The sequence below is a fragment of the Clytia hemisphaerica genome, unplaced genomic scaffold (assembly GCF_902728285.1).
Source record: "Clytia hemisphaerica strain Z4C2 unplaced genomic scaffold, Clytia hemisphaerica genome assembly, whole genome shotgun sequence".
Taxonomy (NCBI): domain Eukaryota; kingdom Metazoa; phylum Cnidaria; class Hydrozoa; order Leptothecata; family Clytiidae; genus Clytia; species Clytia hemisphaerica.
The window spans coordinates 2,919,238-2,934,103 of record NW_027103917.1 but is presented as its reverse complement, the minus strand read 5'-3'; the positions used below and the strand labels follow the sequence as shown (position 1 = coordinate 2,934,103).

General features: G+C 34.9%; 2 protein-coding genes across 2 annotated transcripts in view; one reads left to right on the top strand and one right to left on the bottom strand.

Moving 5' to 3' along the window:
* Positions 1-3,457: 3,457 nt before the first annotated feature.
* LOC136809475 (calcyphosin-like protein) lies at positions 3,458-10,611 on the bottom strand. Its single transcript, XM_067066012.1, has 6 exons — positions 10,424-10,611; positions 7,038-7,134; positions 6,475-6,555; positions 6,027-6,124; positions 5,237-5,348; positions 3,458-4,592 (listed from the first exon to the last, which is right to left on the bottom strand). The coding sequence occupies exons 1-6, from the start codon at positions 10,558-10,560 to the stop codon at positions 4,491-4,493; spliced, it is 627 nt and encodes a 208-aa protein (XP_066922113.1). The 5' UTR covers positions 10,561-10,611; the 3' UTR covers positions 3,458-4,490.
* A 1,981-nt stretch (positions 10,612-12,592) lies between these two features.
* The window catches only part of LOC136809473 (DNA-binding protein RFX2-like), a 43,097-nt gene continuing 40,823 nt past the window's right edge, over positions 12,593-14,866 (top strand). The window contains exons 1-2 of the mRNA XM_067066007.1: positions 12,593-12,714; positions 13,709-13,864. Of these exons, the coding sequence (XP_066922108.1) occupies positions 12,594-12,714; positions 13,709-13,864 (277 nt within the window). The 5' untranslated portion in view covers position 12,593. The remainder of the gene's footprint in view (positions 12,715-13,708; positions 13,865-14,866) is intronic.

Sequence of the window (14,866 nt, the reverse complement as noted above, 5' to 3'; positions counted from 1 at the left end):
TCTTGATGTTATTATAATATCTCTTGGGAGTCTCCTTCCCCTTTTTTCGAAAAAACTTTGAGAAAGCTGACACACATTCCATTGTGAGAGAAGGTTGTGGCGTGTTTTGTATCTCGTGTGTGGTGGCAATGTCGTTTGTGAAGAGAGATAAGATTTTCTTGTTATTTTTTGCTAAAGCATGGATACCAGGCTGAACTTTTCGGATTTTTATCGTTTTTTCTATGCTTCTAAAATCTTGTAACCTTCAACGGGCTACAAAAGTAAATGTCTCTTAATTCTGACCATAAAGATTTTTATGATTGCTTCAACTTGAACACGTTTTCTTTCATTTTTCATTGTGGATTTTATGACTTTCACATAATCTGTTAAAATGTTGCCAAAATTAGTCAAAGTTTGTTCAGGCGGGAAAATAACGGAAAGATCCCGTAAAAGTGACAAGAATCTTAGTCAGGGATTGAGAATCTTATACAAAACGATGGTATAAACACCCCCTTCTCACAGCCCCGCTGGAAAAATTGGCCAAAATATCGTCCCCGATGGAAAATTTTGCTGTTATTTTTGCCCCCCCCCCCCCCGAAAATAATCAGCCAAGCCAATCCTCACTGTAAAATATTGTGTCATTCTTTCCATCCCTACTGAATCTTCTTGCTCAAAAACAATAGAATTCAAATCCCCAGTTATGAGCGAAATTGGAATATCAATCACCATTGATCGAGTTTTGGTCCGCTATTTTTACACCCACTGGCTGAAAAAATCTCACCGGGTCTGTGAGAAAGTGGAAGGGAAAATGTATAACCTAAAAAAGGCATTAGTTTTGCCGCTGATGATAGAATAATAAACCCTATGTGAGACTCATTATTCCTAAAATAGGTATCATCCCAGGGGCTTGGCTACAATGAAGTATAAGCCCGAAGGGCTAGAAGCGAATCTAGCAATTCCTTTATTTCGAGTGATATTTTTTTTGAAATTTGTGGCGGGCCACTCAAGGCTGCGCAACTTTGGTAGGATTTGTTGGCTTCAAATCCTACCAAGGAGATTCGATTCTAGCCCTTCAAGCTTATACTTCATTGCTTGGCTATCAGGTAAAGCCTGATAGATAAATAATAAATTTTTCCGCATACACGCCTGTGCTGGCGTATTAGTCGCGCGGCTGAGGTCGAAAAAAGTGGCTAGAAAATGATTTTCGTGATACACCTCTTAGATTCCACTTTTTTCGATGGAGACTCTCGAATTAGTATATGTAGATTCCAAAATCAAAAAGTTTCCACGATATTATCGTGCAAGTAACGAGTAAATGGCGATTTTTTGCGTTTCCAGGCAAAATTGCAAGGCCTGGAAATTCATGATTTTTGGGGGGTCTTCAAATTAAAAAAAGACCTATATCACACGATAGAGCTCTTCAAACTGAGCAAAAAAGTGTATTACATCAAAGTCCCAACTTCTCTAGATCAAAAGTTATGGGCCTATTTGTGGTCAAAAAGGTGTTTAATTTTGCATAAATTAATGCAGATTGTGGGGAAATTCCCTGTTTTCCATCAGTTTTTCACCACAAATAGGCCAATAAATTTTGATCTAGAGAAGTTGGGACTTTGGTGTAATACACTTTTTTGCTCAGTTTGAAGAGCTCTATCATGTGATATAGGTTTTTTTTAGATTTGAAGACCCCCTAAAAATCATGAATTTCCAGGCCTTGCAATTTTGCCTGGAAACGCAAAAAATCGCCCATTACTCGTTACTTGCACGATAATATCGTGGAAACTTTTTTGATTTGTAATCTACACATACTAATTCGCGAGTTTCCGTTGTTTTTTTTGGAATCTAAAAGATGTATCACGAAATGAAACGTTTTTCGACCTCAGCCGCGCGACTATATTGTTTTAATGCTTCTTGTTCCCATTTTTCGAATCCTGCAATCGATTCACCAGGGGTTTTATTTTCATGCCAACAACTGACTGAATGGGAGTTTCAAATTCAAACCTCTTGCAGTGAGAGATCCAAATATGGACCACTTCAACTTTAGCATCGTATTTTTACTTCAGATGAGATTTAGTTCTTATTCTTTGCACAGCTTTTGCCCACATTTTATGAAAATAACTGAGGGTTCAAATTTTCTGCTGATAAAACCTTTAAGCCAAAATCTTTTGCAAAATTTGCCTAATTTAGCTTCTTTCCACAGTCGGAGATGAGGATTTCTGAATCTGAGATCTGACAATGTATGTACGTACGTAAGTCTATGTACGTGTATGTCTGTCCGGAAACTTTGGCGCAGGCTGGAGACTTCAAAAAATGGTCAGATTTGGCTGAAATTTAGCACACTTGTTCCTTGGGTGAATATCTGCCTGAGAATGTATTTTTCATTATTTGAAAATTTTCATTTTTAAGGGCGTGGTCATGAATTTTGATATGGCTGAAATTTGGCACACTTGTTCCTAGGGTAAATATCTGGGGTTTTTTTCCATGCTTTCAAAAATTTCATTTTATGGGCGTGGTCACGAGTTTTAGCTCCAAAACGAGGCTGAAACTTTTGGGAGTAGGCTTGAGACTTCAAAATTGATTGCGTTTCGGCTGAAATTTGGTCCTCTTTCTCATTGGGTGAATATCTGAGAATGTTTTTTTTTCATTTTTTGAAAATTTTGATTTTTGGGACCTAGGGACAAGTTTTTTATGAAAACGAGGCTTTTTTGATTGGGCTTAGCCTATCAAGTTTACTATTGGGCCTACGATTGATTAAAAAATACTGAAGTTGAGCCCAGTTTGGTTAGCACGTTCGTCAGTTTTGGAGTGGATTTTTCGAATTGAAGTTCAAATTGGTGTGAAATGGTTCCACTTTCCAGTGGAGTAAGATTGTAGTGTATTTAACTCAGCCTTGGACAAAATACTGGCCAAATTTTATACTGTTTCTGCAATGCAGGGTTGTAAAAAAGGGTACAATGAGACTGTTTTTCTTGTAATTGTTAGGTAGTACGGCCTACTTATCTATCTGGGAGGCTTTGAGAGTTCGAATTGGTCTTTGAAAGTTTTGGACCTATTTAAAGGGAAAACTGAATTTTTGAATTCCTTAAACTTTTCAAAAATAAAAGAATTATTTCAGAAACACGTCAGAAAATATGATGGAATAAAGATGCTTTATATATCTTAAGTTCGATATGCTTTTCGATAATGTTTACATAGCCACCCTGTGTCAAAATGAACATAATCAGCAAAAAAAATCAATCAAAAAGATTGGGATCTTTGAAAACGAGCTGAAAGTTCTTTGCTGCAAAAGTATTTGATTGTTATTTTAGGAAAATGTCGGGTAACAGTGCTAGGGACCGGGAAATTCTGGCACTGCTTCAATCTGCATATCTTTTAAAAAATCTGAGACTCTTCATAATTATTGTCTTCGGTTACTCAGCCTTGAAAAGTCTACCACTATACCAGTAATAAAGAAAAGCAGTAAAATCTAAAATTACATTAATTCAAATAAACTGTGCAATTTTTTTCTTCTTAATCATAAGAGTGTAAAATGTTACAAAAAGTGCAAATAAAAAAAAAGAGAAATGAAAAATTATGTACAATGTATATTATCCTACCAATATAACTCCTTGATATTATTTTTTACAAAAAAGTTCCTTCCTATAATAATAATAAAAATTGTATTTTTCATAAATGATTTCTACATAAATCTACATAAAATCTTACTCGAAATCCACTTTGAAATCTAAAGTTAGTACACGTTTTTTTTATAAGAACATCCAAAATTTTTGAAGCCTTTGGATGTTCTTAACTTTTTGAGATCCAAGCCTAAAAATATTCTTAAGATGTTCTTAATTTTACCATTTTGTGAGTATTTTTGTCGAATTTCCTAAGAAATCGGGTGTTCTGGAGTCCGCCAAGCCTTAACTTGTTCTTAACATTTTGGCCATAGAAGCCTTATGTTCTTATATAGTTTGTTCTTGTTAAAAAAACGTGTAGATATTTTGATAAGCTAACGTAAAAAAATGACAAAGTGATACGTGTACAGGCTACCATTCGGGTCGGTTTTTTATTCGTCCGTTATAAATAAGCTGAAAAATGAAATCATGTCCGAGCTATTAGAGTTTCTTAAAATAAACCACGCGACTTAACTTAATTATAAGTTTCCCATTTCCGCACTAAGATTCCTTTGCCACATTACTATCGGAAAAAGACCAGGACTTAGGGTAGTTAAAAAATAGCTTCGTAAAGTTAGACAGTTTCGTGACTAAACACAAGATTTTCCGTACCATTAAAAACAAACCCTTTCCAATATAATGCCGGTTATCCCAGGAAAAAATAGCAGAAAGATTCCGGAAAAGTGACAAGAATCTTAATGCGGAAATGGGAAACTTATAAAAAACGACGGTATCTATCTCATGTATGGAATCAGACACGATCACACTATCTATAAAATGAAATGAAATAATAAAAAGTACCAATTTTCAACTAAATTTTTCCCCGTCTGACCACGTTCTAGATGACGTCATCATTCATTACATTTTGTAAGCATTCCTCATCATCAAATCGAAATAAGCATCATTGTCTATGGATGCACTCACTCCGGAATAATAATTGATAAATTCTTCCAATGTTATCTAAAGAAAAATGGAAAGAAAATACTTTTTATCAAAAATTATTTAATAAATATTCCAAAAAGTATGGAATATTTAAAAGGGGGATATTTTGCCTGTAGATTCCTTCTAATCCTTCCATTTTATCTCCATATCCAAAATTCTTTTGACTAATGTCGAGTTTTCCTAGCTGGAAGTGTTTGATTTTCAGAAGCAGATCATAAGACTATAATTTTAATGTAAAAACCAAGTAAGAACTATTTAAAGGGACATAACAGTACTTGCGAAATTTGTAAACAAACTGTATGCAGCGGATACAAAATCAAAACAAATGGCACATGTCAAAATAAAAAAATCAAACCAAATATGGCTAATTTTGATTGTTCAATTGTTTTACAAGTTTGTTTTGGACAAGTGATTTTAATTGTTCTCTTTAATGACACGTGGTTCGCGCAATGTTTACATTTTACTACTTTAATGTCCCTTTAAGAACGCATAAATTTAAGTATTCCAAATTGAAACATCCTGAAACATCCCAAATTTGGACAAAAAAAAATTTGGGTTTTAACATTTTAATTTAAAAATGACAAGTGCTCAACATATTATCCTTTGACACCCTACATGCTGAGATTTGATCGCAATGAAAACAAAGAAGTTGTTGAACTTACAGATCCGTCCGAGTCATTAGGGTTGTCAAAACTGTCCAAAAATTTACGAAAGCATTGTTCCTCTGTCCACTCTCCACTCTTGTATTTTGGATGCTGTCTAACATCATATGTCCTGTAAAGAAAAATGGTTGTAATCTTAGAGGTATAAAGAAAAACAGGATATGTATGTTATCATAAACACCCTTGGTAGAAATCTTCACTAATGATAGTTAGAATGTTCAGAGTGATTTGACTTCTACTAAAAAGTCTTAATTCATCGGACGAGCATTAGAATTGCTTTTGATACATTTTATAAAAGAAATCAAAATACTTTAACGACCATTTACCAACAAACTCAACTCCTGTTTTTCTTTATACCTTCATGTTGTAGTTATATTTAACGGTTCATAACTTTTCCTATACAAGAGACTTGTCAGGTTATAGAAAATTTTGACATCCTTTTCTATTTTCAATATTAAAATCTGGAATGGTTAGATAAGTTTGTAACTTTCCTGCGACCTAGACCCCTTGGACAGCTGTCAACCTAATAGTTTCAGCTCAAATCTGATCTGTAATAGAAATGCTTTATCGTGCAATTTGGAAGTCTTGATTGAAACAAATCACTCCACGGTCTTATTTATAAGAATCTGCAGAATCTCCACAAATTGTTGGCTTGATTTTCAATTCCATGTTGCTCGTGGAGTTTTTCCATAGAGTTTGTATCAGCTGAGAGAATGCACTCGCTATCATAAGTAAGATGTAGGAAGTTTTTTGTGAAGTGACATATTTCCAATTTAGATTGTTTGCTTACCCTTTCAGATCGTCAGCTGTGATGAAGCCATCGCCAGTTTTATCAAGTTTGTTGAAAGCTTGATTGATGATGTTCTTACGAGATTTACTCATTGGAGGCTAAAATAAAAACAAATTGATTTTAAAAAGTTAAAAATTGTTGGTTGCAGTGGTTTAATAACAAAAACAGCAAGACTCTGCAGGTTCTGACTAAAATCCAATTATTAAAATTTCAAATTTTAAAGACTTAAATTTTGAACACTTAAAGGCTTTTGTTTTACAAAAGTTTTCCCGTTTCATATCAGACACATGTTTTGTATTGTGTTCGATTTAGTTTTGTTTTTCTTTTCTCTTCTCTAACCAATATTGCTCCACATCCGTGTCAATTCAATGTGAAAAAGCTTGTGATTTAAAATTGATGAGTAAGCAAACGGTATCAGCTTATATTGTTTACAGAAATCCACACTTACTCTGAGAGCGATGAGAAATTCGTCGAAATCAAGATTGCCACTCCCATCTTTATCAAAAGCTGTGAAGCATTCTTTTACCTCCTAAAACGAATAATATTTCATTCTACTTGATTTTATTATTCCAACAACACAAAGGTTAACTGTAATAAAATAATGACCGGTTAGTGAGGGCTGTACTGAGAAATATTGCCCGACCGTTGTTGCGTCAACCGGGGGCAATATTTTCAGTACAGCCCAAAAAAACCGGTCATTATTGTATTTGTTACACGTTTCCTACAGCTTCGATCGATTTTAGCGCTTTATCCAGGAAAAATAGCGAAATAAAGCAAAAAAATAACAAGCGAAAAGAGATAAAAAATTGTTATAATTTCTGACGTCAGAAATAAAAAATAAAAGAAATGATGTCAACGCATTGTTCATTTTCCTATGAAAAAGTGACCTCATAATGAATTTTCTTAGCGACTGGCAATTCTGGGCAATGTAGATATTTCAAAAGGTCTATTGTGTCAGGAATTTTTTAACCCGGAATGAAAAAGTTTCCTGGATATATAACTCTTTAATACCTGTGGTTCCAGATGTAATCCATAATCTCTTAAACCTTTCTTGAATTCATTGAAATCCAAAGATCGACTACCATCATCATCAAACACTTTGAAAGTCCTAAATGAAAAATAAAATAAATCTTATTTCAAATTCATTTTAAAACAACATTTTCTTGTGAGGTCCAAATTTTACATTGACATCAATTTTTTTTTATTGCCCTGATATACATACTGCAATGGTCGAGGAATTCCCTTAATTTGATATACTCTCGTATAGCAATAGTGTTTTTCATGTTTAGCCTACAGAAAAAGGTAACAGTCAGAAAAGATAACCAAAATTCAATTATAAAAAGAATCCGATCTTAGAAAGAATATTTTGATCTGAGCATAAAAAAGATATGAATAGTTTTGTATATACAAAAATTGCCTTTTCTCTTCTTGTATCTTGAGTTCTATTAACTTTCAGAAATTGTAGGGGTCCAAACATTTGAATTCTTTTTTAAAATCTAATAAACCGAGGGGGGTTCGAAATTGTACCAACAAAAAACCCAAAAAAAGGTAGTTATAAGCAAAAACCAGGCAATTTAGAGCAATTCAGCTTGTGATAGCTGTAAATTTAAAAGGGGTACGCAAATTTTTAGAAAATTAATAAGCCGGAGGAGATATTTATTCAATATAAGAGAAAATTATCAGTTGGTTATGATATTTATTCAAGGCCTTAGAATATAAACTTTAAAAAGATTAATATATGTGTGAACTTTTTTTCACAGATTGTGAAATTTCTTTAATTTTCCTAAGGGTTTTAGCTTAAATTTGGATTTTAAAATATTTTGCAACTAGCGTTCACTTGTCTAATTCCGAACACCTTACCTACAGCTTTAACTAGCCAGCCAAAGAAGATAGTTTTGCTTTTAAAAAGTGCGCTTCTAGATTACCATCATGATTTGATAGCTTTCTGTGTTGATCCGGGACTGTCTGTTTTTCAAATTACAAAGTTTGTTTTCTTTACTTTTATATAAAACCCAGGTCAGGCAGAGACACCAAGAAGTCCGTCCACACTTTTTATCTTCAATTATCAATCATCTATATTTCAAGTGGAAGTTTGCTTGATTTTGTAGAAAAGAGTAATAGAATATTCAAAATTTGAAGGTTGAATTTTGTTTTTTCATTTGATAACTTGTGCTTTCGATTTGGTTGAAACCATTGAAAAACCATCAGGAACAAAACAAGTGAACGCTAATTTCTACTTTGAGAAGACCCTAAAAAATTAATCCATGTAAGGTTTTATCAACTACTAAGATTGAGGGAACTCCTTGACTGAGTGTTTTTATTTAATATATAAATATCTGCTGTATAGACCTTTTCGCCTTTCCATCCGCCATTTTGAATTGTATGCAAAAATACAGGAACGAAAAAGCCACGGTTGGATTGAGTTGGAAAATATGCAAAACATATGCAAGTTTACACAAAGGTTAAAAAGCAAACAAAGCATCTTATAGTTATAAAGAAATATTATAATCATTAGAACAGCAAAAGATGGAATTTCTTAATCCAGAAAGAAATATTTACAGAACAACAAAAGCCTTTTAGAAATTTGTTCTTAAAGACATAGCATATTCTGTTTTCATGCCATTAAAAAATTCCACGAAGACAGAGTACACACATCAACTTTCAAAATACTTTCTTTTTGAATATGTTTTGCATACTTTCTAAGGGATTTTCACCACGGCAATTCGGCCACCATAATTTTTGCATACAATTCAATATGACGGAAGGAACTTAGGCGAAAAGGTCTATTCTCAATTTTTTTCTAAAAACTATTCTCCTGTTTTTTTTCTTAAATTCAACAGTGCTGCCAAGCTGCAGGAGTTTTGCAGTCAAGGAATTCCCTCAATTACAGTAGAATTTTTTACTACAATTTAGTATAAAAACCACTTTGCATTTTTCAAACACCGCGATCGCAGTATTTGCAAGATACAGAATTTAAGATTCATACTGTAAATTGGTCTAATATCGACATCCCCCTTCTAATTTTGACACCCTTCTTTAAAGATAGGAGTAATCAGAGTGTTGGAATCGCTGATGAAAACTATTTTTCTTTACTTAGCAATCAGAGAAGAAAAATCTTTTGTCTATATATAAGTGATCCCAACCTTCCTATTATTCCTATCTCTTAAGAAGGGTGTCAGAATTAGAAGAGGGATGTCGACATTATCAAACCAACTTACGGTACAGAACACAGTCAATTTCTGTACATAATTAATCATATCTTTTAACGCACAGATTAAAAATGGGCTATTCCAGAATTTGTCTGTAACAGGCAGACGGATAACACATAATTTCTGAGGGAAAAAATTCTCACCAAAATTCAAAAATTCCAAGGCGAGAGAAGAAATGTAGGAATTTCCAAAGGCAATTGAATTAAAAACAGCAAAAAAGAGTGGCATTTCCGATGCATTCAAATGCGATCAAATTCAATTATTAGAAGAAACACATACAATTTTTGACAATTAATCTTTGTTCACCTTTGTTAACCAGCACCTTAGGCTAAACACAAATGTAAACCACAGCAATTGCATATACCGAAACTGAGGGAATTGGGCCATTCCAGTTTTTATTCGTTACCCCCCAATGGACGACATGGAATTTCCGTAGCAAATTGCTTTCAAGAAAGTCCGGAATTTCCGTAACAAATTTACAAAATACCTGCCAAAACAGTGGAATTCCGTTACTGTAACCTAAAGAAATCATGGAATTCCAATACTTTAATGCAAAATTAAGTAAAATTCATGGAATTCCGATACTTTCTCTTTAAAGTTAGCTGGGAGACCCGGCTACAATGTCCGTGTGGTTTTGAGGTATAGCATTTAGTTCTAGCAGAAAATATCAGAGTTTTGACATAGTAGCCGGGAATTATTGAAGATGTAAGAATCAGCGCAAAATTTGATTGGCTAATATTTTATTGTTATGATTTGATAAACAAAAGTATGACGTCAAACAGCTCTATTGTTTCAAGAAGTGGCGCGAGCTTTTAAATTGTTTTGAAAAGATAACGGTTTTTTCTTTTGTGATTTGAAGTGATTTGAATTGAGTCAATAATTCCATACTCTGTATTTCAGTGAAGTTGTTGGGATTTTGACAGGATAGAAATATTTTTGTAACAGAGTATGGTCTCCAGACTACTTTAAAGTTTGCCTGGAATTCCGTGCCAAAATTTATTTCAAAAATTGATGTCATCCATTAGGGGGTAATTTTTTTTTTCTGGAATGGCCCATTCTCTGACTGTTTGCAGAAAGAGGGAACAAAAACACATGACACAAAAACAACATTTATTGCTATAAAACTTTTAAACCACTTTTATCTGACTATAGAAATAGTTTTAGAGGAAAAATTCAAAAGAAGCATACCTTCCAAGACCTTTTATACCAGAAGCTCCTCTTGAGAGGCAAGCAAGCCTAAGTTTTTCGATGGGATCTTTGGTTTTCCCTCCCAATAATTTAGCTTTTCTCTGAAGCTCAGCATTAGACCGGCTTGTTGCCGCCATTTTGTTTAGAACTTTGTGTTTTGTTTTTCCGTGGTTGATCTAACCGTGAGAATACATCGTTTCTTATAGACAATTATTTTGTAGTGAGTGTGGTCCTGATCGTGTTGATGGTCTGAGATTTCCCTTTGTTTATAATCATCCTGGGTAACAAGCAAGAGGTTGAAATTTCGTCTGAAAATGCGCATTTTGTGCTTTTGGTTTATCCCTTTCTTTTTCCTTTCGCTACCATTTATTTAAAAAAAAACACTCCTAAATGACACCTCGTCACCCGCACTACCACAACCCGGAACTAAAATGAAAATGTTTTTGGAATGTTCCTTTTAAATTTCCCGCGCTTTTAATCGAACGTTCGAATACCTATATGATTCGAATGTTTATTTATAGATTGTCGAATTATTTTTAGTCGCTGTTTCGAATGTTTACATTTCCCATGGCAATCAATCTGCGCCATGACTCCCGAAGATGTCAACATAGAAACAGGAAAATATCTCAAAAATTTTATAATTTAGTGTTATTATAATTTTGCACATTTGATCTCATATTTCGAACTTCAGTTTAATCCAATCCAGGCAAGGTAAGTGTTCAACTACTTTTATTTCATTTATAACTTTATTTGGATGAATAACAATCTACCTCTTTCATTTGCGTGACAAAAGTCATTTTTGGTTACCATGACTGAACGGCAGCTAAGCAACAACAAGAATCAGATATAATCTTGATAGCTATAAAAGGGTGCGAATCATAAAAAAGTTCGAAATCACTCATACCTATAACATAGTTATGATTAAGAAGGAGAACCTGTAAAACGATTCTGTTTTGTCCCCATGTAGTTTCATTGTTTATAATTCAATGCAACCCCTTCAAATAGGCTACTGCTTCAGCATAAACTCCATAAACTAATAAATCGATCGGAGCATCGCAGAAATAACATTTCATTTTTTGATTTTTAATTTTTTAATATGATCCAATTCCGAGATTAGTCAGATAAAGTAAGTAAGTCTGCAACTGCAGTCTGAGGCAACCCGAGGCCCCGCCCGAGGCTCCTCTTTCGATAGCTATCTACCCGAAGGAAGGGAAGGGCGCCACTCTTTCTCCCTGGTTTGCTCCACTCACTACCCTTGATCCTTCCCTTAATTGCTGAGCATCAAGCAGGGAGGCATCAAGTATCATTTTGAGAATCTTTGGTATGACCCGGCTGGGGGTTGAACCCACAACCTTCCTTGCGCACCGTAGCCGGATGTTTTGAATTTTTTTGACTATTTTAAGGCAAAGTATGACCGTCAGATCTTTTACGAATGGTTTTACACCCTTAGAGTGAAAATTTCTAGGGTTACTAGGCAACAAGATTACATAAATTTTCTCTTGATTATATACCCCTGTCTCTTTAGAATATGTGTTCTGAAGCTTTCTAGGGTTACCTAGACAACAAGAACAGGTTAGATAACCTTGATTATACACCTGTCTCGTCAGAACACATCATTTTTTTTCTAGCTGTGATTGATTTAAGAAGCTCTGATCAGAACCGATCAAATTTTCTAGTTGAGACATACTCAGAACACATCGAAAAAAAAGGTCGCCTCGCCGGCTGTTTTCGTGTCGCTGAGGTTCGAAAAATGACCCTACGTAGGACGTTTTTTGAAAATTCTGCCGAAAGCAGGATTTGACTTTTTTCTAACTTTCCACTTTCGAACCAGTCACATGCTTTTGCGTCCCACGAAAAATGCTACGGGTCCTAAGGGTTTGTCCCCCCTACTACTAGCACTAACCTAGTTATGCAATGATCTTTGGTGATCTTCGACTTCAGGAGTTTAAGGTTCTTTATTAGCAGTTTTAGCATAGTAAATGAAATCGTCTGAAGTTACTAAGAAAAACGTATCTTTTGCTGACTCGGTTTTCGGCTTTTCTTGATAACTTGTTTTAAGTTGATTCAACAGCTGATTAGACAAGTTGAATAGCCCTTGCCTTAGATACAGGAAATGATTGAGCTTGTTGTAGCCTGTTCAATGACAAAACATTTTTCAACTCTTTTTAGCATGTCGTATGAGCGCTTTGAGCAGCGAAGATCAGAAGAAGGCTCTAGTCACACTAGTCATGTTTTGAGCGTTATCAAAAGAGCACCGTCATCAAATAATTCACAAAGGATGAAACTGCTAGGTGAGAATTAACTTTTGCATTATTTTGTGCAAGGGCTACAACAAAATAAATACTTGGTGACGTAGTTGAATTAATTTTTTGTTTCGTGTGGTGATAGGAGATGATTTTCCGGGTGAATTTGGTGTCGCATCTGTGAAGTATTGCTTTCAAAAATCTGAATTTCACTCAGTGTAAAAACTTAATAGCGCATAGAAAGTTGTCTTTGTAAATTTTGACACGTATGTGAAAACGCCTAATCTAAAGGGCGGTCGCTCTCGCAATGTTTCTGATCAAACCCTGTCTCTCCGTGATCCAGTTAGAATTCTTTAGCCGATTGGGTATTAAATGAGGGAGTTAAAAAGCAACGGGAATGAAAATGTCTTACTTTTACAGGGTTGGGGGGGGGAGCTTTTTTTAATTCTATGATTTGAATTTTAAAAGCCTAGTGGTCATTTTCAAAGGTCTAAGTGTCTTTTTCAGTGGTGACATGAATGATTAGGTATAACCGCAAATAGTGATGAAATTTCAGATAGACGATATTTCCAGTTGGTAGGGATATTACTGGGTAATAAGAGACTCGAAGAAAATGTTTAAAGCCATTGACCTTTTACATAGTCATAATGTATGTTGATTCAGCAGATTGAAATAAATAGAATCTTTTGTAATGAATAAAGAAAAATGTGGAGCAAGATTTTTTTCTTCCTTTTATTTACAAATTTGAAAGGACTCTTTTATCAAAATTTTGCTGACATCAGTTTCAGACGAGTCGGGTGTATATAACACTGTATAATCCCTTTAAACAACTCAGCCGGCACACAACGTTGTTCCACAGTTCATCTAACGTTATATGGACGTTGTGAACGTTAGACCAACGTTATATGGACGTTGTGAACGTTAGACCAACGCTATATGGAGGTTGTAAACGGTAGATAAACGTTGAAGCGTCAACGTCGTGTGTCAGCTTGGAACTGATTTCCTTATAAACAGCCGAATAACAGCGCTTTACATTCTTTAGGAAACCCCATATCGCAACCGACCTCAGTTGGACGATCCACTTCTCAAACTCTTTCCAACAAATTGAAAGCAATTTATCTTGATAAAAAAGATTCTGCAAAAGACCGCCCATCACTTCAGTCCCGGATCCAACATGCAAAAAGCAGTCCTCCAAGTGGTAAGAATACTTTTTTTCACAGCATAGACGGTGCTATCGTCCGTTAAAGATATTGTTCGAAAATTTGCAAACGGGTTTTTTTGCCGAAAAGAGTTTGCAACCGGTAGAGTTTGCCAGTAGTAGTCTTTTCTTTGAAACTCTACCGCCGATTTTCCCGTATACCACCATTACTATTAACTCCGTGCAACTATATTTTTCCGCCTTATACTATCCTTGTAATGGACGATAACATCGTCTAGGGGAAAGTGCAAAAAGATATAATAATTGCGGCGGTAGAATTTGAAAATAAAAACAGCAAAACAAAGACAGTAAACACCTCCGTCACTCTTTACTCCAACCCAGCCTACCACCGTCTTTCAAATGTATCTAAATTATTACCCTTTTTAGCTGTTTTTAGTGATTTTTGTATCATCAGTGACCTACTGTAAAACACGGACCCCCCTCCCTCCAAATGATCAATGATCTGGGTTCAGAACTAAAGAGCAGTTAGATTTGCCGAACGATTTTTATACGAACAATCATATTTTGACTCTAGCCTTAAATATTTCGAAAAAAGCAGGGAGTTCTTTCTTCAGCAGGATAAAGTATTGAACCAGAAGCGGGATGTAATTGAAACCATTAATTTTAATGACCATCTGATCACCGGGGGGAATCAGGTAAATTGACCGACGGGTATGTGCGGTGGGTAAGGGTATGTTTTTTAAAATAGCAGAAATGCACTGTAAGTTCACCCTTACAGTGTATTTCTTTTGATAAATACACTGTATGGATGGAAATCTCAGCAAATCTAGGAAAAATTGCAAATTGTTGCCCAAAGTTTTTGATTTTTTTGCTCTAAAAGAGTTTAAAGTTTGAAACAATGCACTGTAAGGTTATGAATTTCACCGATTTTTTTCTACACTGTAAGGGTGCGATTCTAAAAGCCAATTTTTTCGCCGCACATACCGTCAGCCGTCAGTTGATAAACCCACTGCCCCCCGGGAGGCAGATTTATTCACAAAC

Bases quoted from the DNA above. Each gene is read 5' to 3' on its own strand.
- LOC136809475 (XM_067066012.1), bottom strand. From the start codon at position 10,560: ATGGCGGCAACAAGCCGGTCTAATGCTGAGCTTCAGAGAAAAGCTAAA. The intron at 7,135-10,423 runs GTATGCTTCTTT...TTTTTCATTTAG, and splicing joins GGTATAAAAGGTCTTGGAAG to GACTTTCAAAGTGTTTGATG. The intron at 5,349-6,026 runs GTAAGCAAACAA...TTTTCTTTACAG, and splicing joins ACAGCTGACGATCTGAAAGG to GACATATGATGTTAGACAGC.